The sequence below is a fragment of the Parasteatoda tepidariorum genome, chromosome 11 (assembly GCF_982258835.1).
Source record: "Parasteatoda tepidariorum strain Cologne lab strain chromosome 11, Ptep-v5.0, whole genome shotgun sequence".
NCBI lineage: Eukaryota > Metazoa > Arthropoda > Arachnida > Araneae > Theridiidae > Parasteatoda > Parasteatoda tepidariorum.
In genome coordinates this window covers 70,111,155-70,137,755 of record NC_141765.1, presented here as the reverse complement: position 1 = coordinate 70,137,755, position 26,601 = coordinate 70,111,155, and the positions used below count along the sequence as shown (strand labels likewise).

At 27.7% G+C, this 26,601-nt stretch overlaps 1 protein-coding gene across 9 annotated transcripts; it reads right to left on the bottom strand.

Annotated features, from left to right (window-relative positions):
* Positions 1-32: 32 nt before the first annotated feature.
* Positions 33-26,373, bottom strand: LOC107453667 (uncharacterized). Of its 9 annotated transcripts, none has more exons than XM_021145065.4 (8): positions 19,019-19,609; positions 18,812-18,924; positions 16,667-16,775; positions 14,982-15,087; positions 10,340-10,373; positions 8,966-9,083; positions 3,047-3,092; positions 54-141 (listed from the first exon to the last, which is right to left on the bottom strand). In XM_021145065.4, exons 2-8 carry the CDS (start codon positions 18,894-18,896, stop codon positions 127-129), a joined length of 513 nt encoding a protein of 170 aa, XP_021000724.3. In that variant the 5' UTR covers positions 18,897-18,924; positions 19,019-19,609; the 3' UTR covers positions 54-126. The 9 variants fall into 9 exon arrangements, with proteins under 9 accessions (XP_042895998.2, XP_021000724.3, XP_087011239.1 ...); XM_087155113.1 differs by lacking the exons at positions 54-141; positions 19,019-19,609 and adding exons at positions 278-499; positions 26,244-26,373; XM_016070573.5 differs by lacking the exons at positions 54-141; positions 19,019-19,609 and adding exons at positions 278-499; positions 20,006-20,245.
* Between the last annotated feature and the right edge of the window lie 228 nt (positions 26,374-26,601).

The window sequence follows — 26,601 nt, the reverse complement described above, 5'->3', positions numbered from 1 at the left end:
TTTCATTTTCTTATTAAAATATATAATGTGGTAGAAAGACGGTATACTTAACTTTCAACAAGCATTTGTGATTCCATTTCCATAAAAATAAAAGCTTTTATGGAAATTATCTCTTTTAATGGGGGATCACACCTTGTATATCTGATGGGGAAATGAAAGTTAAGAATTATTTCTAGTAGTCCTGCTGATAACCAAACCTTAAAATAAAATTTGTTTAGTTCTCAGCAATTCATACACAATGAGGAAAATGTTTTAAAGATATAAATGATATACCAAATACTTAAATACAACTTTTATTCAAATAAATTATTGCAGCTCATCACAATTTATAAGAAAAGCATATTAATGGCCATAAATATAAATACACAAGTAAGCAAGAGTATTCCAAATGTGGAAATTTTTTTACTATCACAGTAGAAAAATACATGTAATATGATATTAGAAAAGCAGTGATGAAAAATGAGGTAAAGAGTTCATCTATTTTACATGCTAAAATAACCTGAAAAAATATAAAACATGTTAAAAAGAATACATATTTTTATAAACTGCTTGCTATACTGTATAAGTTAAACATTTGCAGAATGTTATTATTAGATAGATGTGCATGATTTAGGAATAAAACTCGTTTACAAAAATATTATGACTTGATTTCAAATGTTTATGAAAGATGAGATCAATCAGTGTTTCTTCATATAAGTATAATTTTACTTCAAAAAATAATTTAAAACATTTTAATCATTTGGTGTAATAAGTATTTCAGATTTTTATCTCTAGATTTTATAAACTTTTCAAATTACTTATTTATAAATATTAATTTGCTTGTCTTTCTAACAGTGTGTAAAATGTGTACATATTTTACAGGTGAGTAGTTAAAGCTTCATTTAATTATCTTATTTTCATGAACTTTTAAATAAGTACACCATTTGACACACTAAATCCAAAGCTTATTTTTAAAAAGATACTAAATTTATAGTTAATAAATAATAATCTTTTAAATTACATAGATAAAGTATTTGGAAATAAACATAAAATAATAACCATTTTAGTTCACCAAGGTATCTCAGATTAAACAATTGTTTGAATAAAAGACTAATATTGTGGGTTAATGAATATTTTAAAAATTTTCCTCCAACAGTTATTTATTAACCCTTTCGCGATGGGAAGCAAGAAAGAGCGCTTACCGCAGAGGCCGGCACTCTCTCTTGCACGTGTCTCTCCAGGGCCGGAGGATTTTTTGTTGTTAAAGCCTAATTCCATGAAATTACCGAAATATCAACACATTGTTTAATATTGTTCTGCACAGTATTTAAATGACATATGCTTTATATATATTTCTATGGATAATTTATTTACTTAAGTTATTTCTTGTTTAAATATACATTTTACACATTTCATTTTCATTATGTACTTATCATTTAATAACATTTAAGATTACATATCTGAAAACTAAATACATGACTTAAAGATCTTTTTTTGTATGAAAAATTTTAAGACAGGGATCTACAAGATCTAACTATCCACTAAAAACTAAACCAAAAATCGAAAGAAGCGAGAGAAAAAACTACCCTGCTTACTGCAAACAAATACCACGTTCGAATTTAAAGAGCCGTCATAAAACATTCCTTTCCCCTAAAAACCACGTGAATGTACTCTCATCTTGAATAGAAGGTCAAATCTACATGTATCTGAAACCATATGGACATACAATGCCATCTTTTGGAAGAAATTTTATTTTTTTAAAACGTTTTGAAACGCTGGCACAAATGAGTGAGGGCCGGGGGTGAATGAGAAAACGCTCTGGCACGCGGGTGTGTCGGCTAGGAAGTGAGCGTGTTTCTTGCTGGCACGTATATGTGACAGTCGGCACGAAGGGGTTAAAAAAAAGCCTTATGAAATACAGACAAATCATCCTTATAGTAAACCATCATGTTGAGGAAATTAAAATCATAAAATCACTTTATTTATAATACATTAATTGAAATTAACCTGATAAGATTTTACTTATTAGAAGAAAAACAGTGCATTGCAACTGTTGATTGATTAATTTTTCGAAGTCATTTTCTCTTGGTTAAAAGTTTGACTATAGTACATACTGTGTGCAATAAGTGACATAATATTCAAAATTGAGATTCTTATATATTTGAAATTTTCATATGCTAAGCAACATATTGCAAAAATTTTTCTTCCAAAATAAATTATATTTCATGAGATTTTTGAAATTCTTTTTAGCATTGATAGAATCAGCAATAGAAAGAAAATAAATGTCAACCGACTTTCTAGAAATCTAACATAAAGCATTTGTGTTGTTTTTTTAATTGCCAGCAGCAGAACAATCTCAACTATATATGATTTTCAACTTGTCTTTTAAGCTCTAAACTTCCCTATCAATATTTTTCATCACCCAACAATTGTGAGTTAATTATCAATTATGATTCTAGAAATAAATAGCACAGTTAGTATTTTAAAAATACCAAATTTGTAAGATAATTTTGAGCAATATATAGAACTAAAATGGCCAAAACATGTTCTTTTTTTTTTAATTCTAAAAATATGTAGTTTTACTTGCAACCTTATATTTATATTCATTTCAATCAGATCCTGGTAAATTTTAAATATACATAAGTGCATTGGATTGTTTGACCTACTGCAACATCAAATCTCTGGTGAAAGGTAATTGAGCATCTATTAATGAGTATGAGGTTAATATGAAAAAAAAACTTTAAAAAATCTAGAAATATGCAGTTTTGCTTATACCCCACCTAAATTATATTCTAATAAATTTCAAATATTTAGAAGATATTTTTGTAAGCTTGACCTACAAAAATATTAAATATGTGGTGTAAGGTTACAGAATACCTGCATTATTATTATTTAAGAAATTTATATTGAATACCCATTCCCTTGCTTAAGTAATATTTCATGTTCATTGGATGAAAATTTTAGACTAAATTTAGTCTGAACAAAATAACTAACATCATATTTATAAAAAATATACCTCAACATTAAAAAACTTGGTGCAAAATGTTTACTGCTAAAATTTACTTACTTGCAATAATATTGCCACTGGTATAGCAAGCAAAATAGATAGTATCCTATAATAAATAAATCCTACAATAAATAAAATCCTACAAGTATATTAAAAGAATAAAGCTGTTCAATAAACTATGCAAGCTGAAAAGATCATTAAGCCCCTTTACATTTTGACTTGTAATATTGGTCATCCATTTAAATACTTTAAAATAGAATCACCAGCGGACCTCACTTTAGTATAAGTAGACAAAAGCCTAGGAGCTGTAGAGTGAAAGAGGTCTCGTATTTAGTAAATGACTGCCCATATTAAAGCATAGGACTACGAAAGATAATCGTGAGAGTTGCATATAAAAAATAAAGGAAAAAATTATAGGCCTTCATATTAATATTTCAGTAACATGTAACTTACAACTATCTCTCTCTTACTTCCTTATCCCCAAAAAATGTTCTTGTATTGATGTTGCTCCTTTAAGTCACCGTTTTTCCATAGATACTTGGTATGTGATGATTTATATCACAGCAGATTGAGCTTAGCAGTGAGGTGGTAATAGGTAAGCTTTCAAATATACTAGGGAATCAGCGAGATCCGAAATAAATCTATTTAGTTGTACTTTGCAATATTTCTAAATATATAAACTGATATTTAAGAAAAATATTAGCTGATACTTGAAGAAAATATCTTCTTATACACTTATGAAAAATATCATGGATGCAGCTTTCTAAAATTTTAGGCTTGTTTTAAAAAACTATTCTGAATAAAAATGAAACGAATACATAGGAAAGAATACATATTGATCAATAAAATACATCGGAAAATCGATCTATATCATTTATTCAACAATCCGTAGTTAAAAAGGTGTTCTTATTAGTTTTCATTTTAACCATCTTATTGGTTTTCAGTTTTTAAGCAAGAAAATTAAGCAATTTTCTGTTTCTGGAAAAAAAATTACAACTACAGAAAAAAATTCATGAAAGTTGACTAACCAAAATAAATGTGTATAGTAAAGAATGGTTTTTTCAATGATTATTCAGTATTAGAAACAAATAACAATATATTCACTAGGTTCGTACAGCATGAACTACAATAAACGTATTTGTGTTTTAATTTGGAGAATAGCTAAATTTTTAAGTAATCGCAAATGCAAAGGAAAAAATTCACCATCTGATATTTGCTAAATGCAGAAAAAATTATGTTAATGTATCTTGTACAGGGGTGATTGTGAGCCCAAGTCAAAATTCCGGAAAATTTCTTGAGTAAAAAAAAAACGCTTAAATCGAAAAATTAGGAAAAAAAATTTAAGCAAGGTTTTTTCCTTTTTCTCAATATTTCTTAATTTACTTAAAATATATTTAAAATTTTACACATACCTATGATGACCTGGAGAAGTAATTGAAATTTACAAATATGTCTTTCTTTCTTGAGTTTATGATTATAATAACTATTTACTGATAAAAAATTAATATTAATCTTGAATATAAGCTTACAAAGTATCTCTCTGGTTCTCCCTTACAAACAAATAAAATAAACTGGGTTTTTAAGTTCCACCTTTGAAAATTTGATTTTCGGAAACTTTTGTAATCAAAGATTTTTTGAAACGTCTGAACCTTCGATCTCCGGAAACTTCCGGATGACGGTTAGCGAAAAATACGGAAATCCGGACTTTTTCCGGATCACAATCAGCCTTGCTTGTAGCATTCATAAAAAGACATTACACAAATTTTGATTATTTTTGAAGTATATTGATAAATCTTTTAGCTTATAATTGTTTCTTTTAATTTATAGTTTTTCATTGTATGAGTGATTCAAAGAAGTGAAATTATAAAAATAAAAACTCTGGTTGAATAAATATTATGTTAAAGTGCAAAAGATAGGATTTTCATTTTTAGGATTTTGTATGAAAACAAAAAGAAATAATAGGTATTTCTCACTCAAAGTGAAACTTTGATAAAAATAAATTAAACTTTGGTAAAATATTTTATTGTTCTTTGTTCAAAAGCCTAATGCCTACGATTCAATTAAGATACTTTTATCATCAACAACTGTTTAGTTGTAATATAACTTTTAAGAAAAATACTTTTTTATTGTATTTACATTTATTAATTTTTTAATATTTTAAAAAGGTAAAAACAAATTTGAGTAAAAATTAAAAAAAACTTTCAAAATACATTGGGATGAATATGATTTGAATCCAAATGCATTAATTATAGTTCAGAGCTTTTGAATAATTTATATAAAAAAAAAATTCTAAAAATTAATGGTTTATCATTGATATTTTTGAGCTAAACAACAGGGTTGCAAGAAAGAGGTTAAATGGAATCCAAATCCCTCTTGAAAGAATAAAAAGAAAATAATGAGAAAAAAAACTTGAATAAAAAAATATTCATTTTAATTAAAACTATTTAATTTAATTTAATACAATATGTTGAATTTCACTACATTTCTGTATCATCTGCATGCATATCACATCACTTATAAAAATCTAATTATCTCTCTCTTAACACATAGGTGTGATTTTCAGAAAAATTCAATTTTACATTTATTTGCATTTAGTATTAAAAAAAGTACAGGTTAATATCAGATAAAAATAATAAACAACCTGTCAATTCTATTAAATGAACAGGGTCTGATTATCGCCTAGCCCAATTGGAATAGGCCTAAGGCCCACAATTTCAGAGAGGCCTCGAAAATTACGTAAAAAGTCTTCAATATTACTGTTTCATTCAAATATTGAAAGAAAGTTTTTCTCAAAAAATACATTTTGTTTAATTTCAAATTTTCTTTATATCGTGATACAACCAAACTCATGTGAACATTGCACTAATTAAATTCGAAAGTACTGTGAAGCAATTTTTATGCTACCGGCTTAAACGAATACAGCAAGAATGCACAATAGCAAAGTCTCTAATAAATGATAAGCGTCAACAAAGAGCTATAAGCTTATTTTTAACAAATATGTAAAACTGTAGACGGAGAGCTACAATCTTTGATGCTGATGTTTTAAACAAACTTACACGCTTCTACAATATAAAAATTTTGATTTTCTTGATAGTTTTGGATTGATGAAACCTAATTATCAATCTGGTTGCACAAAAAGAAAGGTAAGGCTTTAAATGATAAAGCCAACAAAAAAATAAGAAATTCTTTATCAAAATAGTTCTCTGTTGATAAAGTAGAGCCATCTGTTTCTGATAAAAATGCTTTCATTGAGAGTTCGATTAAATTTTCTGTTTGAGAGTTTTAAATGTATCAATATTTTGAATATAACTTATACATTGAATATGAGTTTTAATTTTGTAAAAAATGTTTTACATCTAAATAAATTATTTAAATGTGTTTTCTATGAGTAAATATATTTTGGCTCTTTTTTATTTTTTTTTCTGTGTTGAAATGTACTTTTTAATAAAAATTATAATTAAAAAGCTTAACATTTAGCATACATGCTAAACTTATCGCTAAATCTAGAGAAGGGTGGGCTAGCTTTGGGTTGGTTTAAGTACAAAATAAAAAAGAATTACAGCTTACAATTAAAAATAATTCAGCTATTCAGTGACTTTTAGCAAAAATCACTGATTTCAATTGTTTTTGGTCACCAAATTATTTTTATTTCGACATACAACTGTTTTGTTGTTTTATATTTTGCTTTAACTAAACTTTATCTTAGAAAAATAATCTTTAATTGTCTGCTTTCAAAATTTCTTAGAATGTCTCTCTTGAATCATGCAGTTCAAAAGATTCTTTTTTATTGTTAGGACTACTCGTCAGTAATTTAGTTTCAAACTATTTTGTAAGGGGCCAGGAAAATTTAGTGAGCCTTGAGCCCACTAAATTTTGATATTGAGTAATACTAAAAACTAACTGCACTAAATTGAGTAATATTTTTTATAAAAGAAGTTTTGAATGCAACTAAACATTTAAAAAGAATTGTGAATGATCCTTTAGTTTACTTTCTATAACACTTATATGCATATATTCACTTTTATAAATTTCATTATTTCATATATAGAAAAGTAATATTGCTCTAGGAGAATTGCTCAGGTCAGAAAAAGTATGACACAGAATATCGGGTATAATAGAAGAATAGATAATAAACATCAATTTCTTTTGTACAATTTGTCGAAGCTTCTTCAGTCAGTTAGAGTAATCATTTTTCAGAAGTATTGAATCAAGACCTTGATACACAACCAAACCGGCAGATGACCCTCTAGGTCAGTGGTTCCCAAAAGTGCTATGCAAAACCCTAGGGTTCTGTGGAAGGATCACATGGATTCCAAAAGTATTTTATTTACATCCAATCAATAACCCACCTTTTTTTAGTATTTCAGTAGTTTATAAGAAATTATTTATGTATTGCCAATGAATGAAAATTACTAAAATTTAAATAAATACATATTTTTTTTAGTAACAATACATTTATTTGTATAACTTAAAAATTGCATGAGTAATTGTCATCAAGCTTTTCAATTCAAAAAACTGAAATCAAAATAAAAGAATTACATTTCTATTCTCAACGTTTACAACAGTTATTTTTTAAAAATCGCAATTCAGCTGATTTAAATCATTTTCAGCAAATATATAGACCAGTAACGATTTCATAATTTAAAATATTTCATTCTTCCCATTAAATATTTTCAAAATAATTAGAAATCTTTTTTACTATTATATTCGCAGCTGTAAATGAACTCTTTTTATAATGCCAGTGTTCTGTTTAAACAAGCATGATCATTTAGGGTTGCATAACCTAAAAAAATTGGGAACCACTGCTCTAGGAAGAGGAGACACATTCAGGGGACATTATGGAGAATTGCACCCTTCAAAATGAATGAACAAAAAACAAGCAAGAGGGAAGAGTCGAGCCCTTGGTTTTATTTCTCATCACCACAGCTTTTTGCTGTTTATTGTAATTTTGCGATGCAATTAAAACCTTTCGGAAAAGTTCAGTTATTAATCAGTGTTTTTCTGATAAAACTGGAGTGACAAACTTATTGACAATTTTTCCTAACTCAATATTTCGTTACTAAAATTGGTTCTCTAATTGTTAAAATAAAATTAGATTAAATATATTACATGGCAAAAGAACTAAGATGCAGAGGTGCCCATCTTTCCGCTTTCCAAACTCACAACAAAAATACATTTGAAATTTTTATTTAAAAAACAATTTTAAGCTATATCTGATCTATCTTGGTTACATTCACAGCTAGAAATATTCTGTAAAACATTATTTTAGAAATCAAAATTAACATTGTGAGAAAAAATTATGTCTAAAAAGCACTGAAACACTTCATTTGGAGAGAAGCTGGTTTGATTTTTCTGAAAGCATATGAAAAATGGGCACTGACATGCACCAAATATGCAAAACATTGACATGCAAAAATCAACTATACTACTATCATGGATGGTTAAATAGATGATAGTGTTAGTTGATTTTTCTCAGTGTCACCAAATGTAACTTACTTTTAAGGTCAGAAGAGTTACATAAAATTATAACTGAATACTTTTTTTACACTGTTTGATATTTTCAGGAAAACATTCAGTTTTCTAGTATCAGCTATTTTACTTTTGGCAAATGATAACAAATAAACGAATAAATGGTTATAAAATAAAACATATTTTTATTCAAGTGATAAACTATTTCAGTAAAATTGTACTAAGCATGCATCTTTTTAATAATAAAATATTTTAATTACAATAAAGATTTAGTTTTATGCAATTTTATTACTAAAGGAAAGCATTATAACTAGTAGTATTTTAAACCTAAAAATTTTCATAGTGCCAAAAAACCCTATCGCATAACATAAAATTGATACAAAACATATTTTCGAAAGATAAAACTTATCTATTATTTCTTTATTAAATTTTAAAAATAGAATCTGCAAAGATTTCATTTTAAGAAAATAATCTTTTTGGTTTTTAAAAAAAGCTTTTAAAAGAACTTACACAATTTTGAATACATTACAGCATCTCTGCAGTAGACATGTCAAAAAGCAGACCGTTAAAAGTATAAATGCAGTCAATCCTAATGAGTGAAGAACACCTAATGCATTATGCAGTAAAACTGAAAAACAAATAATAATGAATCATAATTTATTTATTTTATAACCTGTTCAAATAATCAATAGTTAATTCATAAAAAAAAAAAAATTTATTTAATAACCAGAAAATGCAACAATTTGTTGTGAAAGCCTCCACTTCATTTATGCTTAATTTTTATCTGATTGAAAAAACTAAAAATTAAAACATTATCAAGCTATTTTAAAAAAGTGAAAGAAAATTCAACCTATTCTTATAATTATTGGCAATTTTAAAGGTAAAATTCAATATTTTGAAAGCAAACAATTCCATAAAGAATGTTACAATAAAATTTCTTTATATATTTTGCACATTTTAATAATTTCTACACATCATATAATCAATATATTTTAACCTTAAATTCTGGCAATTTTCTGAGTGCAATACTTTCAGTTTAGCCAAACATCAATTTTTGCTGCATCCATTGAGATAAATGTTCTGTTTTTTCAAGCTGAATTGCTGCGCATAAGACTCTTTTCAGAAAAATGAGAATCTCTGGTATCTTATCTGCACAGATTCACTTTTCTCACTCAATTTTTGTGTAATACAGTTTCTGTAGAAAACCTTGCAGGGGAAATTCAGTCCATTGTGTATGCGCTCAAAGGTATTGCTGAAATCCTTTTTCTTATGTTCGGGACCATAGTAGAATTTTCGGCAATGCTAGAGCAGACCGATTGACCAAAAACACGACTTGCCTGATATTGATTTATCGACGTCTATCGCATTGTCACACTGGAAACATGTAGCTTAGGAAAATAATATATGACTTGAATATCGACGGTAACACACATCTCATTGCTTTTCAGTTTCTTCAATATCTGATTTAATGCCTGGTCTCGATGATACTGAGGAAGATGAGCAAAAAAATTTAAGATGATATAACATATCTTGTCAAGAGTTCGAAAGCAAAAAAACCATAAAACATTTGTGAATGTTAACCATAAAACAAATTTGTAAATGTAAGCAGAGAGGGATATTGTATCTAAAAACAAAAAACACATAGGATTACATATTTTTTCTGGAATTCACCTGGTGTAAGTGTCAATTTTTCAAAAATAAACTTATATTTTGTTACATCGATTTTACCTTATCCCTCTTCATGTGTCATTTTTAACACTAGTTCGATGGAAAATATAAAATCAGGGTTCCACTGCATTTCAAAACATTACTGAAACTAGTCATATAAAAATAAATTTCATTAGAAATACCATAGCAAAGTAAGAAATACTTCCTAAAACTTACCAAAATAGGCAGTTGATATAGCCTGAAGCAGCATCTGAAAAGCAGATAAATTCTTTTAATGAAATTTATTTTTTAAAAAATGTAAAATAGCAATGTTATTAAAGTGTTCACAGAAGGTTATTTACTTTTAGGCAGACATTAGAAGTTTATCATACCTTATGCCACTAAGTTAAATTCTTACTAATTACCTCAATTTGTTGCATACAATAACACATTCCATAAATGCCTACTTTTAAGCATTTTATTTTTACATTCAAAGTCATAGTGAAATTTCCTATTTATTCCTTGGATTTCTAAATTTAATTTTAAATGATTTTAACCATCACTACAATATACATAGATTAATATTTATATAAATACATGCTAATTATGTGTTTTTATTTTTGAGCTCTTAACAAAATAAAATGGTATTTATGCTCGTTATTGTAGTTCAATTTATTTATTGTTGTAATTTATTGTTATTGTAGTTCATTAATTTTTTCATCTTAAGATTCAATTTATAAATATTATTAACTAGGAACATATTGATACTCTATATTTTTTTAATTGTGTAATATGAATTTATTTTAAAATATTATTGCTTATTATCCACATTTTATTTATTTTACCCTTCTTTTTAAGTCATGCAGTGCCTTATTTATCAAAATATATGTTTCCCCGTTTTCTTTTTTTTTTAAACTTTTTGTAAACCGAAACCATCTCTGGGACCCATCTCCCTAATGAGTTATCTGGCTCTGCTTCTCCAGTTGTTATTTTTTGGCGTGTGTACCTGGATCTGGTCAGTTTGGTTGGTGTAGGAGTTAGTGTTCAATATGATTATCCTTGTTTTTCTTCCCTCTTTTTACCAGCCTTCTGCAGCTGAATGAGCTCTTATTACTTAAAAATATTTTTTTATATCCTAGTTCCCTTACCCTATGTGACTTTTTTTTTGTTTTTCTCACAGCATGTGAACTTTTTAATGCCCCTTAGACGGAAAGCATAAACTCTTGTCTGTCCCCTTCTGTTAATGGTCCTTGTTATTTTGTTCCCCCTTCACACAGGAGTGTTTTAGTCACATGATGCTACTTTACTTTACTTTTGCTAATTTTCTTCTTCCTGACAATTACGTCTTAAGGGATAATGTGAGAACTGCCCACTTTTTTTCAATTGGCGATTTTGGTGACATCACTTACTTTTTTTTCTGATTGGGTCTTTACCAGCGACTATCGTGGATTTTTAACGCACTGCATGACTGAAAAATAGAACCATTATTGCGAAATTATGGCTGGTGTTTTAATGAGAAGTGCGAGCTATTGAAAAGTTTTCGGTGTTGTGGTGTATCACACCATAAAATATAATGAATAGAATTTCGTGTCCTGTGTAGTTGTTGTGAATTGTCTATATTCAAAAGTTAACGGTCTATATTATTTAAGTGATTGTGTTTTCTCAATATTGCATCTGTATGTCATCCCTTCTCAATGTTTTCCTCCAAAACAAATAAAATAAATGAAGACACTTCAAAAAACTCTCTTATTTGTTTCCATCTAAATTACACTGCAGCAATGCTGTATAGTCGTCATGTTGGGTGAGTAGTCAAATGTCATCTTAAAATAAAATAGTTAGCACTGATAACAGTGGACTCACAAGAATGTTTTTACCATAGTTTCGAATATGTATTTTTTATTATGCTTGTTTTTGTTTCAAACTTTTTTCTGTTCTTTTTATGACCTAATGGACCTATTGGGTTACTCTGTTTTTTTTTTTTTTTTTAAATTAAAGCTTTTACTACCACTATTCAGCCAATTAAAATGTAACATAAGAGTTAATAAGTAACTTTGTCAAGGTGATTTGATCATTAATTTTTATTTCATCCCTCATTATGATTATATAAATTTAACCATGAGCCAAACAAATTATCAGGAAGAGAAATATTTTATCTAAAAGAATAGATAATATATTACTTGTGTCTGAATCAATTGGCAAGTGCTTTATATGTAATGAAGAGAGGCGTTCCACTAACAAATGTCAAGTATTTGAAATAATTAGAAAATAAAAACAGGGTAATTGTGCATTTTGTCAAAAGAAAGGTCATATAATAGTACAATGTTTAGCCTTTAAAAAAATTTTGAACATGACGGAGCAGCCACAACACTCCAGTCAAAATTTGAATTAGCCAAGAAAGTTAACAAAAAATTATGGTAATTTAATCTCGCGTCAAGAGCACTAAAGTCTGGCTATTCACACTCTGAGCTTTCAAGGCCCCCAGTCACACAAAAATATTTTTTCAAAATTGTTAAATTCAAATATGTCTGTACCTAAAGAAACTATTGTAAGAAAATTTTTGCAAACTTTTACTACAAAGTGTAAGCCAACTATGACTAATATTTTTGGTGATAACTTCCCTAAGGGGTGAGGTAAAATTTAAGGACACTACTTCTAATCTTTTGTTGGACTCTGCTTCAAGTGAATCCATTTTTTAAAAAAAAGTATATATAAGGATATCAAATCAATAACAAAAGTTAAAATTTTAAGTAGATCAGTGACAATAAAAACTGTCACATCTGAGTTGACTTTCTCAGCACGTGCTGAAAGCAGTTTCATAATTGAAAATTATAATTTTAGAGACTTATGTTACAGACTAACTTTAAACAAACGATATGTAATATTGATGAAAATCCGTTTGCTGGCCTGTTAGGATATGTTTTTATTAAGATACAATGTCATGACATTTAATGTATTGACACTAAAAATAACTTAGAATTGATAACTTCAAAATGTCTTTATCACTGTCAAAATCTGAAAATTCTTTAAATATGCTATATATTAAACAGGACAATAATGCTTATTTGAGTAAAAAGCAAACCATATATCCCAACAAAACAATTGAAGTTAAAACTAAACAATTCAAATATTGGTGACAAACTAAGTTTATTCACCAATAATGTAAACAATTCCAATATTGAGGTTTTTAATTCCATTCATAATTTAAAAATTTAGAGTTTTATACATTAATCACTAATAATGGTACTTATAATGCACTTCCAGGAAGGCGCAGATTAACAAAGATACACAATTATCACGTATGTGATAGACTTGCTGAATTAATTGAAGTCGATTCATAATGAAACATAGGACAAATACCATCTACCTCATATCTTTAATGCAAAAATCCACTAATGAGTGGATACAAAAATTAAAATTAAAACAAACTTCATTTCTGCACGTCCTGAGTCTACATTCTCATCTAAAGAAGTGAGAATTACGAAGAAAACCGGTAGTCAGATGCATCAAATCTAAGTCTGTGGAATCTTTCTTAGCCTATGTTAACAAAAAGCGGTGCATGAAGGTGACCGAAAGCACTAGGGGACCCACGTAACATTGCAAGCATCCAGGTCGACTGCACCTTCAAAAGGAAGAAAAGGAGTGGCCATCGAAATTGAGCTCCATCAAAACTGAGTATACTGCTAGTTAGCTTAATGTCTATTTAAAGACACATATTACTACTGAGAGAAATCCCTTCATTAAAAATAGACAACACAATAGCTGTTAGCTAGACTAAACATCCAGAATATCAGACCTATAACCTTTTAATGCATTGGCAAACTACCAAAAAATACAAACTCCAAGCTTGTGTTTCCATTTTTTTTTTTTTTTAATTATCTGATCTGTGCAGTAGTATATTTCAATTTCACCATAATATCCACTAATATTGATTTGTCAATATTGTGTATGTGTCAAAAATATATCATAATCATGGACATGAGATTATCTCAAATGATATTAAGTCAAATGAATATTATGATATCAAAGTAGAAGATTGATGGAATGACAGATATTTATATAATCAAATTGAATTTTTAATTTTCAATAAAAACTAACAAATCACAGAGTACTTGAAAGCCAAAAATAAGTAAAAATTACTTTCAAATTTAGACATGAATATCCTTCTAGTCGAAATTAATTTTGGATGGATGCACTTAATATGCAAGGTAATGATAGAAAAAATAAATCTTTTATGTATAGTAAAAGCATAAAAGAATAACAAATAAAATAAAAGAATGAAAAATAAATAAAATGAAAGAATTAAAACAGAAAATCTTTTCCAAGAAGGAAAATACTATTATACTTAAACACATATTATAAAATATTATTTTAAATTATATCAAGTAAACAGTTCAATACCATACGGTAAGTATGGTTATTTGCTGTGTTGGCTGAGAGCAGAGAAAAAACTGGAATAGTAAAAAAGCTTCAGTGCCTCAGAGTAGACAATAAATGCAAAAGATTAAAAAACTGTTAGTATTTAAATTTAATTTTAAAATGATAATGAACTACAAATATTAAGATATTTACAAAAGAAAAATTTATTTTAAAAAATAAATTTTAACTTAACTAGTTAACAAAAAGCATTGAAATGTATTATTTATAATATGCCATAGATATATTGTAGTGAAATGAAATGACAGATATTTATATAATCAGCTTAAATTTTTAACTTACTGTAAAAAAAATTGCAAACTTAAATGTATTATAGCCATAAATATGAAATAGTATTGAAAAGTCTAAAAAACTTACAAAAAATTACTCTGTAAGTAGATAAAAATTATATAGAACTTATTTTATTTTTTCAATTTGAATAAATTATAAATATAATGATACTTACAACAGCAATTATTAAAAATTTTTGTAAGAATTTATTTTCTCTTCCAAAAAATAAGCATATGTAAGACATCAAAAAAGTCACATATGCCAAAGTGGCAAACCATTCACTAGAAAAAGAATTTAAATTTTAGTAATCATCAGAATCAATGTGAAAAGCAATCAATACATTTCTTTATAATATATCAGAAAGAAAAGCAAATAAAATATTACATTCTTTCAATATATTGTTAGTATAGGATGAAAACTTATTGAAATTGCATAGAACATGCATAAACCAGGAGTTAATCTAACAATAACAGATCTACTATAACAAAACACTATAACAATCTACTATAACAAAACATTTAAAGGAACATAGTTGGAATAACACACATTTAAGTAATGTCACCTTGATAGCGTTAGATGTATTTTATACAGATTTATTACGCATAAATTATGTAATCTAATTGTGTAAGTTGAATAGTTTCAGAACTTTTTTACTTTTTAGCACAAAGATTTTATAAAACATTTGCCTGTATAGAGATAGTAAATTTTAAAAAAATCATATTGTTTCTTTCAAGCACATAACAATGCTTTCTTTTAATAATAATAAACTATGTAAATCTATTACAGCAGATACTTAATATAATGAGCATTGTAATCCAAGCAAAAATTAAGATGTTATATCATGAGTGCAAAAAAATATGGTAAATATGTCTCATAGGTAAAAAATACTTGATGAATTTTAACAAAGCCATTACTTAAATGAGAATTTGGTGATAACCCAACAATTTTTCTTCATTAATAAATTTGTCAAAGTACTCTTTAAAATAATATTTCATAGGTAAAAAAAGCATTAAAAATAATATACTAATTTGGGGTTGCCATTTTTAATAAATAACATATGTCACGAACAAGATAACTGCAAAGATCACATATTTAAACTTGAAGATAAACCACACAAGGGACATTTCACAAAAAGAGTGAATGCAATTTTCAAGCAAGAGAAGTATGATTTATAAATTTATTATATCCTTTAAAAAGGAAATTACACAGATAATGAATGAAAAAAAATTATGAACACATATGATTTATGATAAGATTTTGGAGGTCATGTCATACTTCTTTCATTCAAAGTTAATTCAAGGTGTTCTGCACTTATTATGAAAGAAAATAATGAAAATAATCATCAAAGAAAATAATGATTTAAATATTTTTTTCAAAATCAAATCACTGAATTTCAGTTGCTATATTTGAAAAAACAGTTCAGTGCAGATATTCCATTGGATATTAAAATAACATTATGTCTATGAATAGCAAACGATGACTTAAAGAGTCACAGTAATGGGGGATTGCACCAAAGAGTGTAAATTATAATTTATAAAAAATATACATATTTAAAAATCAATGTAGCAAAAACTTTAGAAAAAATTCCTAAACAACTTTGTTTGATAAAATTTACTGAAAAATTTTTCCAACAGTATATGCATAAAAATGAATGGTTGTCATAACTTAAAGACATAGCTATGGGAGAAAAAAAAAAAAGAGTTTAAGATCAATATGTAAAAAAAAATCATATACATATTTCAAAGCAATCTGGCATTATAAAACATAAAAATGATTCTTCAGGAAGAACAAATAATTTACATTCTACAAACATTTAACTTTTAAGTTGTCAAATTAAAAATCTGAGAAAAATTAACTTACTTTTCACTTAAATAAAATCTACATAAAGGGAGCATCTGAAATATTGAAGTGGCTAGTGCAATGATTAAGTAAAAAAATCCAAGTGTTCCAAAGAGTTTCAGAGAAATATCTAAAATAGCAACAAAAAAAATTTGCTTTAGAAAGTTTAAAATTATAATGCATGTTTGAAAGTCTCATTCATTATCAGGCCCAACCTAACTACTAAGACGAAACTTAAGAACACCTAAGGGGACCACATGTATATTTGTACTATTTTCTATTTCGATAAGAATATAAATTTGTCTGATTGAATTAAAATTAACAAAAGTAACCAATCAGCAAATTTTCTGGACTTCACATTAAATATTTAAGATAAAAAGACTTCCTTGAAAATTTTTGGCAAAAGAAATGTTTAATTTTCTTTTCTTTTGTTAAAAAAAGCAACAAAAGCTAGGATTTTAAGTTCTAAATTTTGTACAGTGTGCAAAATAAAATAAAAAACAGAATGCCTTGAACACTTTATCTAATAATTTTTATCTTATAACACTTTATCCAATAATCAGATTTTCATGTCAATCAGGCCTCAGTCTTAATGGGATGAGAACCTAGCTTTAAATATACAGCTAATATTCCAAATTATGAAATCAGAAACTAAAATATACTTTATAAGAATAAACATATCTTTTTTTAAAAAAATTCAGATTCTAAACCTTTGAACTGACTTAGAAGTAGATGTAATTTGGAAAATATGGTCCCAATAGCTTTGTCAAGAAAGCGGTCAACGTTTTACATTAAATTCAATTTTTAGATATTTTGTCATATCTCATAAACTTTTTAATCAAATCAAGCAATTTTGCACACAATTGCAAAACTGGTTTATCCAATGACAATCCCATTTTAAAAATTATTTTTATAACTACTTATTATCTTACATATTTTAATATTTCTCTTGATCAAAAATATTTTGAATTGTAAGGTACACAAATTTAATGTGTTTATTTTTAAAAGATTTTCCAATATTTTTTGAGAAACAAAAATTTAGAAATACATTGGAACTCTGATTTTACGCTTTCTGTCAGATAGCATTAAAAAATGCACAAAGCAAGATAACGTAAAATCAAGGTAAAAAAAGTTATGCATATTTTTCTAAAATTGACAGATGAAAATTGTGTAATCTTTACATGTTTTGTGTTTTTAGATACAATTGTAACAATATATCTCTCTTAATGCTTACAATTTTTTGTTTTTCAATTTTGTTCAGAATTAGACAAAATATTAAAATTAGTAAAGTAAAAAAGGTAATTGACATTAACTATGTATATCAAGAAGTAAAATAATGTAATGACAAATGATTCATAAAATACAAATTATAAATAAAAAATAAAGAGTTTAATAATAAAATTATTAATTAAACATTTTGATGCTAATTGCAATTTTAAAACAAATAGTGAAAAACAGTATTAAAATAACTGACAACTTAAACTTTAAAGTTTCGAATAGAAAAAGCAATTGCAGATAAATTTTACTTTCTTAATTTATAACTGCCAAAACTTTTACAGAAATGTACAATTTATCTTTGGGGAATATTTCCGTATCGTGATCTGTCGCGCCAACTACTATTGACAAGGTGCCAAATAGATTTTAAACTTGCAAATTTTTTTTTAAAAAAAACATTTAGATGTTTGCCTGAGGTTGGTTAGGAGTTATACCTTTCGAATTGTTCCCTTTCTGTGATGTTTCTTTTTAGTTTCTAGCGGGCCGCTGCCTGGAAGTTGCCAAGACTTGGCTATTATTCTGCCACAGATCACGACACGGAAATCTTCCCTATCTTTGAACATGCAGCAACATATTTACTGTTTAATATAGAGTAAACATATTCCTTTCATTTAATTTAGTCTCTTTTTTTTTTCTTCTTTCAGTGTATTCCTTTACCTGATGAGAGAAAGCTCATTTCCTCAGAAAAGTATAGCTGTATTTTTGTGTGCATGGTGCTTTAAGAAGTTTTAGTAAATATTCTAAACATAAAAAAACACTTTGAGTTTGAAACATTGCAAATTTAGTCAACTTCTTTTATGATAAAATAAATTTTTACTGAAACAGACAAGCATTTATCAACATATTTACAAAATCAAAATTACATTTTACAAAACAATTTCAAAAACAAACCTGGTTTTAAAAGAAAATTGGAATCCATCAACGTTGATTTTTTTTCTGTAATATGTATTATAAATTGCTCTTTGGTCAAAGCCATGTAAATGCATTCCAGCTACTTGTCAAATCTAATAAAAGAAATGAACAGAAAATGTAGCAAAACATAGTTTGCAATAAGAGGTAAAATTTGATAAAAACTTCGACATAAAAATTAGGAGACACCTAACAACGAAGAGAACATGGATATTGAATATTTACTAAAATAAAATCTTGTATTTATATTGACAAAGAAAGAAAATAACCCTCCCAACAAATGGAATTATTATGAACTCGATGGTTATTATCTTTTTAATGTGGGCAAATTCGATTCAGTATAATACAAGTGAAAAAGAGACGTCAATTCATAACCATTTATGTCACCAAACTTTTTTTCCAAATCTATAATGAAGTCAGTAGAATTATTATTTACGAAGCCACTTTAATTTGTGAGAAATAAGTAAAATCCCTTTCCTTTTTTCTTTGAATGAGTCAACAATATTTCCATATGGTGATCTGTTGCGCCAACTATAATCGCCAAGGTGCTAATAGATTTTAAACTTGCAAATTTAAAGTACTACGATTATTTAAATTCGTAAATTTTTCTCTTTAAATTTTAACCGTAACTTCTGTTTGGTTATCACAAAGGATTAATGTACAATTTTAAATCAGCAAAAAAATCTTTTCTATCTATACACACAGAGGCTTCTGAAAAAAAGTTAGTAAAATTTAACACGTTAGTCGCATTATAAGTTGGTTTTTAATACAATTCTTTCTCTAAATTTATTTATGTATAATCTTTACTAGATGGCAGCACCAGTAACAAAAAAAAGCAATCACTGTTGAAAATGATTCGATTAAAAAATATCACAGCCTATTTATGTAAAAAAAATCATTATCATTACCTATTTATGTAAAAAAAATCATTATCAAAATTAGCATTATGTAAATTACACTAAAAAAATCAATTATTTGTTTAAAGAATAGATTTATTTATCCATATAATAAATGTAATTTTAGTTTCAAATACTCGGTCTACTAAATGTCAATCTTAATGGTTCTTGGGGGTAACCTCAAAGATGCTAATTATGTAGTATTAACGAAATCGGACACAAAAACGTGCTTCCTCTGAATAAACAAAATATTTTTTTTAAACATATATAGATTCTTAACCTTCAAAATATAGGGGTAGCCGCAATCTGTAAAATATGGTCCCCATCTTGGCAGAGCAATCCAAACAGGGCAGTCTTAATAGCATGCAGGGCCCCCAGGCACAAACATGTTTTAGATTCTATAACGTACCATAATATTTAAAAACGAATTATAAAACTTCACATACATAAAATAAATCATTTTTAAGATATGATGCAATAATTTAAACTAATTTAAACACATTTTGATTACCCCTAAAAACTCAAATAAAGCATTTTTAAAAAAAATTTAATGCTAACCAGTTGTAATTCTCAAATAATAAAATTATTTTCAAAATTATGGAAGTTATTTAAAATAACTAAATTAAACTAAATACACATAAAGGTATAACAAATTAAAATAAATTCAAAAGCTATGAATTATTTTGTCAAACTAAACAGTTATTAAAGCATCTTTTAATGCCCATCAAGTACCTAAAATTTTCATTGGAACGTAGTAAAATAGATTTCGGTTGCTTTTTTTTAAATTTTCTTGTTGATAAAGTATTCAAATTATTGATGATTGCATGATAATCAATCACTATTTGAAGAAAAAAAAATGCACACTTCATAAAATGGAATATATTTATTTTAAAAAATATATAAGGCAATGTTGTTTATTCTTTAAACACAATTTATAAAAAGGAAGATTTTCAAGGGCCCCTTGAGTGTCTGGCAGGCCGTAACTATGCCGGGGCAGCCGGGGCGCCGCCCCGGGTCCCCGACGGTCAAGGGGGCCCCATATGAAGAGACCACATCATGTTTTTTTTTCTTTCAAAATAAAGCACTCTAATTATATATATGTAAGAAAGAAATTGTGTTAAGATAGAGTTGATGAAAATTTTCTTTTTTGTAATTGCGTACCTACTATAACATAAAGGGAAGGGTAAAAAACGGTAAAACACCTTTTCACAAATTATTTCCTTTTCTTAAAAGAACAAACACGCTTTACAGAGAAGGGGAAAGGCCTCAGCTGCATGTAGTTGATTGCGTCAGACCCAGTGGCAGAGGGCCCCTCTAAAATTTAGATGATGGGGCAAACGATGCGTTTCGCCCCTCCTGAAATTTAGACACTCACAAAAATAAAGTCAAGTAAAATCAGTAATTTGAAAAAAAAAAATTTCAATCTTGAAGCTATTTTTGAAATAGAAAACTTTATATTCCTCTAACATTTATTTAGCGATTAATATGTTTTTTGACTTTCGGAAAAGTAAAGTAAAAGTAGAAAAAGTATTTTATTTCCAATTTTTACTCTATTTTCTTCCGAAATAGCAATGAGCGGGCGAACATAGTGTTCCGCCCCTTCTGAAATTTCAAAGTGCTCAAAAATAATAAAAATTGGTAACTTAAAAAAAATGTCATCTTTGAATCTATTTTTCAAATAAAAGTGAGGGGGCGAAAAATTTGCTTCTCATCTTCTGAAATTTAGACATTAATAGAATAAAATCAAGTAAAGTTGAAAATTTTAGAGGAAAAAAAATTTTTTGTTTCATAACTTCGACGATATTTTTCAAACAGAAAACTTCATTTTCCTCTTAAATTATAGTAAGGGGATAGAAAACTTTAATTTCTTCTGATATAAAGTAAGGAGGGCTAAAATTTTTTTGTATCTTCAGAAATGTAGACATTTGAAAAAATAAAGTCCAGTAAAATTGTTAAAAAAAAAAAAAAAAAAAACCTTGAAGCTATTTTTTAAGAAGAAAATTTTATTTTCTTCTTAAAGTGAGGGGGTGAAGAATATACTTCACCCCTTCTGAATTTCAGACATTCGCAAGAATAAAGTCGAGTAAAATTTATATTTAACTCTTATTTTCGACTTAAAAGCTATTTTCCAAATCGAAAACTTTAGCCTCCCCTTCTGAAAATTTGACATTCGCTACAATAAGGTAAAGCAGAATTGAGAATTTCAGAAAAAGAAACTACTTTTTTTCCCAATTTAATAGCTATTTTTCAAATTAAAATAGAAATCCCCCCCCCCCAAGAAAAATGCTTCGTTTTTGTTTCAATTTTTTTCTACATATTACAACTTTTAATTTATTAAAAAAAATTTAAAACAAAAACACGAAAAGAGAAGAGGAGCACATCATAAAAAAACATAACAAGTGTTTAGAAAACTAAAATAAGCACCACTGCTTTGCATCCTGAAAAATGCATTCTACACTGAGACTAATAGATATATTTGAAAGCATCTTTTGACTGTGGGTGATATGAAGGTGTTAAAACCTTCATACCCCCCCCCCCAGAATTGACCCACAGTTATCTGACTCCTCAAAAAATAGCCATCTCCTTTTACACCATGGGAAAATGACCTTTTCCTTCTTTAAATTGCCTTAATTATTTTTATGACCCTGGGCTCTTTTGTGCTTTTATAAAATGTCATATATTTACAGTACCATCTATATGTCCCTTAAGTTGTCTTAAACTAGCAATTATCTAGATGTTCTAGGAAAACGGATGTAAGCTTTTAAGGGATCCAAGGGGATGACTCTTGTTAACATTTACTTAGGTCATTTTGTCAAGAAATTTTTTCTGAGACAAACGTAAAACGTTGCAGTTAAATTCCAGTTATTAACTCATTTAATTGCGTCATTTAAATTAACCATTTTTAATTCAGATATAAATTTTTTGTTACCTTTTGCTTTGTTTGAATTTTGAAATTAAAATTTAACTTTAATTAAGAGTTTTTAAAATTATTTGCAACTTCATTTTTTCAAACATAAATCGTGATATCAATAATTCCCATTCTTAATAAATTTTTTCCTTGGAAAACAAGAAAACCAAATGTAAATTTATTTATAAGGAGGTAAGTAAATGTTTGCATTAACTCATTTAATACATTTAAATTTTATATTTATATACTGTTAGAATTCTTTTATAAGAATGGTAACATAAAAATTGCTTTTTTTATGTTCGTATATAAAATTTTACTTGTATAGTACTTTAATTGATAATTTTACTATTTATTGTGTGCATGGATTTTGTTCTTATTTTATATTTTTGAAATTATTAAGACCTTTAAATTTTTTAAATTGGAACTTCGAATTTTTAGGGTTTTTAAAAACTTTGTTTCCATTAAAAAATTAAATGCAATCTTTATTTTATATTAAAAAAATCATATTTAATGTAATAAAAAAACGCATTTAATTTAATAAAAAAGCTATGAACATTAGCTTAGAAATCCGTAGCAGTTAAAATGTATTGCCATGACAAACCATTAAGAAGAATTTTTTTTTTAATTAGCAAATATGCTTTGGCTTTTTCTCATTTTTCTTTCATAAAAAAAAAAACTATTACTCTTTGTCATAATTTTGCCACATATCGTTGGTTCAAAACTAAAACGACACTTCTGCACTATCTTCTCATGTTATTTGAATGAGAAGTGAGTGCAGAAGTGTCGTTTTAGTTTTGAACCAGCGATATAATTACATGGCGTCATGAATACATGGACCAAATATTCAAGAACGAATTCTTTTCAAAATGTAGCTATATTTTCTAAGGACCTGTCCATATTCGAGTAAAGCAACTTTGTTTTTTGTTAATCGATGTATATAATAGAGAAAAAATTTCTGTATATTTTTTCAATTAGGACTTTTTAAATTGTGGATATATGTGCCGATAGAAAAAAAAGTCTATTATTTCCTTCAGTTTCCATAACGCGATCAAAAACTTTCAGATTTGAAACTAAAAAATAATTTTAATTATTATAATGATTTTGTCTTGAAAAGACCTTCCTAACGGTATAGTAACCGGATTCAACAGGTTTATAAAATTGGTATTTTATGATTAGCATTATATTTAGAGGAAAAGGAGGCTACTGTGGACATGGGGGACAAGAGGAGACAGCATGACAGCATGAATAGTGCACGATATTTTATTTTAAGTTACGCAATGAGATACAAAAACATACTTTCCAGTTCAACAGATTTGATTTTCTAACCACCGTAATATAGGAGGTAGCTGTAATCTGGGAAATATGGTCCCAATAGTTGGGTCGGGTGAGCTATCCAAAGTTTGGACCCCCAAATGTTAAGGGAATTGAAAATTTTTTGCACACTATTATAAAATTCTTTTATCTAAAGATAATTCCATGCAAAAAATAACTTTTAGTAAATATTTATTATTTAATAATAGTCTGATGCTGTTGATCATTTACGTCGCACTAGTGCTACACAATAGGCTATTGGCGACGGTCTGGGAAACATCCCTTGAGGTTTGATCCTCTGCAGAGGGGATGGCACCCCCGCTTCGGTAGCCCGGTGACCTGCACGCGAAGTCGAGCACTTTATGGTAGAACAGTTTAACGAGGACCAATACTGCACACCCTCGGTCCCTACGCAGACTGATCCAAGTGGTCGCACACCCGCACACTGACAGCAGCCAGTGATGCTTGACTTCGGTGATGTGCTGGGAACCGTGTTTTAACGATCAGTCCACTACGGGACAATAATAGTCTGAAAACTTTTGAATCGTAAGGCATATTTTTTTGTATCATTTTAAAGTATCTAATTCCACATGGAAAATACGAAATTTGAGCGAAATTGGCTGATTAGTTCTTGAGAAATTGAATTTTATAAGTACGACTTTTTTAAAATTTAATTTCTCAGGATTAATCGATTTCGCTGAAATTTTGTATTTTGCCATGTGGAAAACTTACAATGTTTTGTTATCCAATTTATATGCGAACAAATAACTTGCTTTCATAAACATATTCGCTAACATAATACATAGATAGCTAAAATGACGATTAGAGATGGAGTACTGAAAGTTTTTGAAAGGGCCTCTGTCAAAAATTTTTGCCCCAGGGCCCCGAGGGGTGAAGTTACGGCACTGGTGTCTGGGGCCCAAGGGCACTGCTCAGGTGTGTGCCTATGCGTAAAGACGGTACTGGATCCAAAGTTCTGACCCCTTAATGTTAATTTCACTTTTTGCGTTTTTAGTCACATTTATTTTTAAAAAATTGCACCCACTTATAAAAACCAATTTACCCAAAGATAATTTATGTAAAAAAGAATTTTTAATAGTTATTTTTTATTAAAAAATAATTGATAACTGTTAAAAAAATTCACCCTTTAATAAATTAAATAATAAAAATTATTTAATTTATTCAAGGATGAAAAAATTTTCGATTTATGAGGTATGAATTTTTTACACCATATTTATTTACATATTTTTTTATTGAAAAATCTAAAGTTTCAACTGTTTTTATCTAGTAGAAGCCGAGAAAATTAAAATTAATTATTTTTGAAAATGTAATTTGGCGACAATGAAGAAATAATTAAATGGGGCGATTAATATTTAAATGTAGTTAACTTACAAAAAACTTGACTTAGCGAGCGTAGCTTAAAATTTTATTCATATTTTTTTCGCTAATGACCGATTGCTGACCTTTTTTTTTATTCTTTTTTTCTTCTTAATTATGCAAAATGCGATGATTCTTTTTAGTCGTCTAAAAATTTATTCGTAATTTAGTAAAGAAATTCGAATAAAACATTTTATTCAATAAATATCGAGTTTTGTAAAAGGATGTTTCTGATGTGATTATATTTAATGTGTATTTTATTTTTTAGCCGAAGTTTAAATGATTGATACTATTTCAAAAATATACTTACGTATACATAGATTTGGAATAATATATTTACCAATTTCTCCGTTACATATTTTGTGATTATTAATACTTACGTGGTCAGCATTTTTAAGTATCTTATATATCGTCTTTATCTTAAAATAAATTTTTCAATTACCAGTACACGTGTGGTTCGCAGAATTATTTTATCAACTATTTTATTAAATTTTAACATTTCTCTAAATCTTATTCTCCACGCTACCATGTATATTATTTTTCCATTAATATACTAATCAGTTGTTTTAGTACTTTAATTTAGGTTTTCCTTTAAAGTAAAATTCCCTTTTAAATTATTGTCAAGTTTTCATTGAAACAAAATTTAGAACTATTGCCTGCTAGCTGAGAATAAAATCTTGTTCAGAAATTAAGATTCTGCTGATTAAAATTATTCGATGCAAAAAAGCTGACTATTCACTAAGCATACTATTTCTTAGAAAAATGAAGATAAATTATATTGATTGTCTTTTAATGTTTTATAAGTCACTACACGGAGTTTAAAGATACCGAACAAAAAGAGCTGTCGAATTCGCTGCCAAAATTTTTAGGCTTCTTAAATATCATCCTAACATCTTAATTGTGAAATAAAATTTTTCATTACCTGGTCACGTGTGATTCCTAGAATTACTCAAGTAATTGCTTCATTATATTTTTTACTCTTTCTTTGTGCAACCACGTAGATTTTTTTTCTTCTTCCGATAAAATACTAAACTATTTTGTTTAATTTTTACTAAAAGTTTTTCTTTAAATTAACACTCGTTGTAAGTAATTGTTAAGTATTTTTTTTTTTTTTTTGTAAGTCTTAAAACTATAACCGACGCCCGGTGGCTGAGCGGAAGCGCTGTCGTGCCACAGGTCTCTGGTTCGATTCTCGGGCTGGGCAAGGTTGACTCAGCCTTTCATCCCTTCAGTGGGTCGATAAATGAGTACCGAGCATGCTTGGGAACTAAACACTGGGG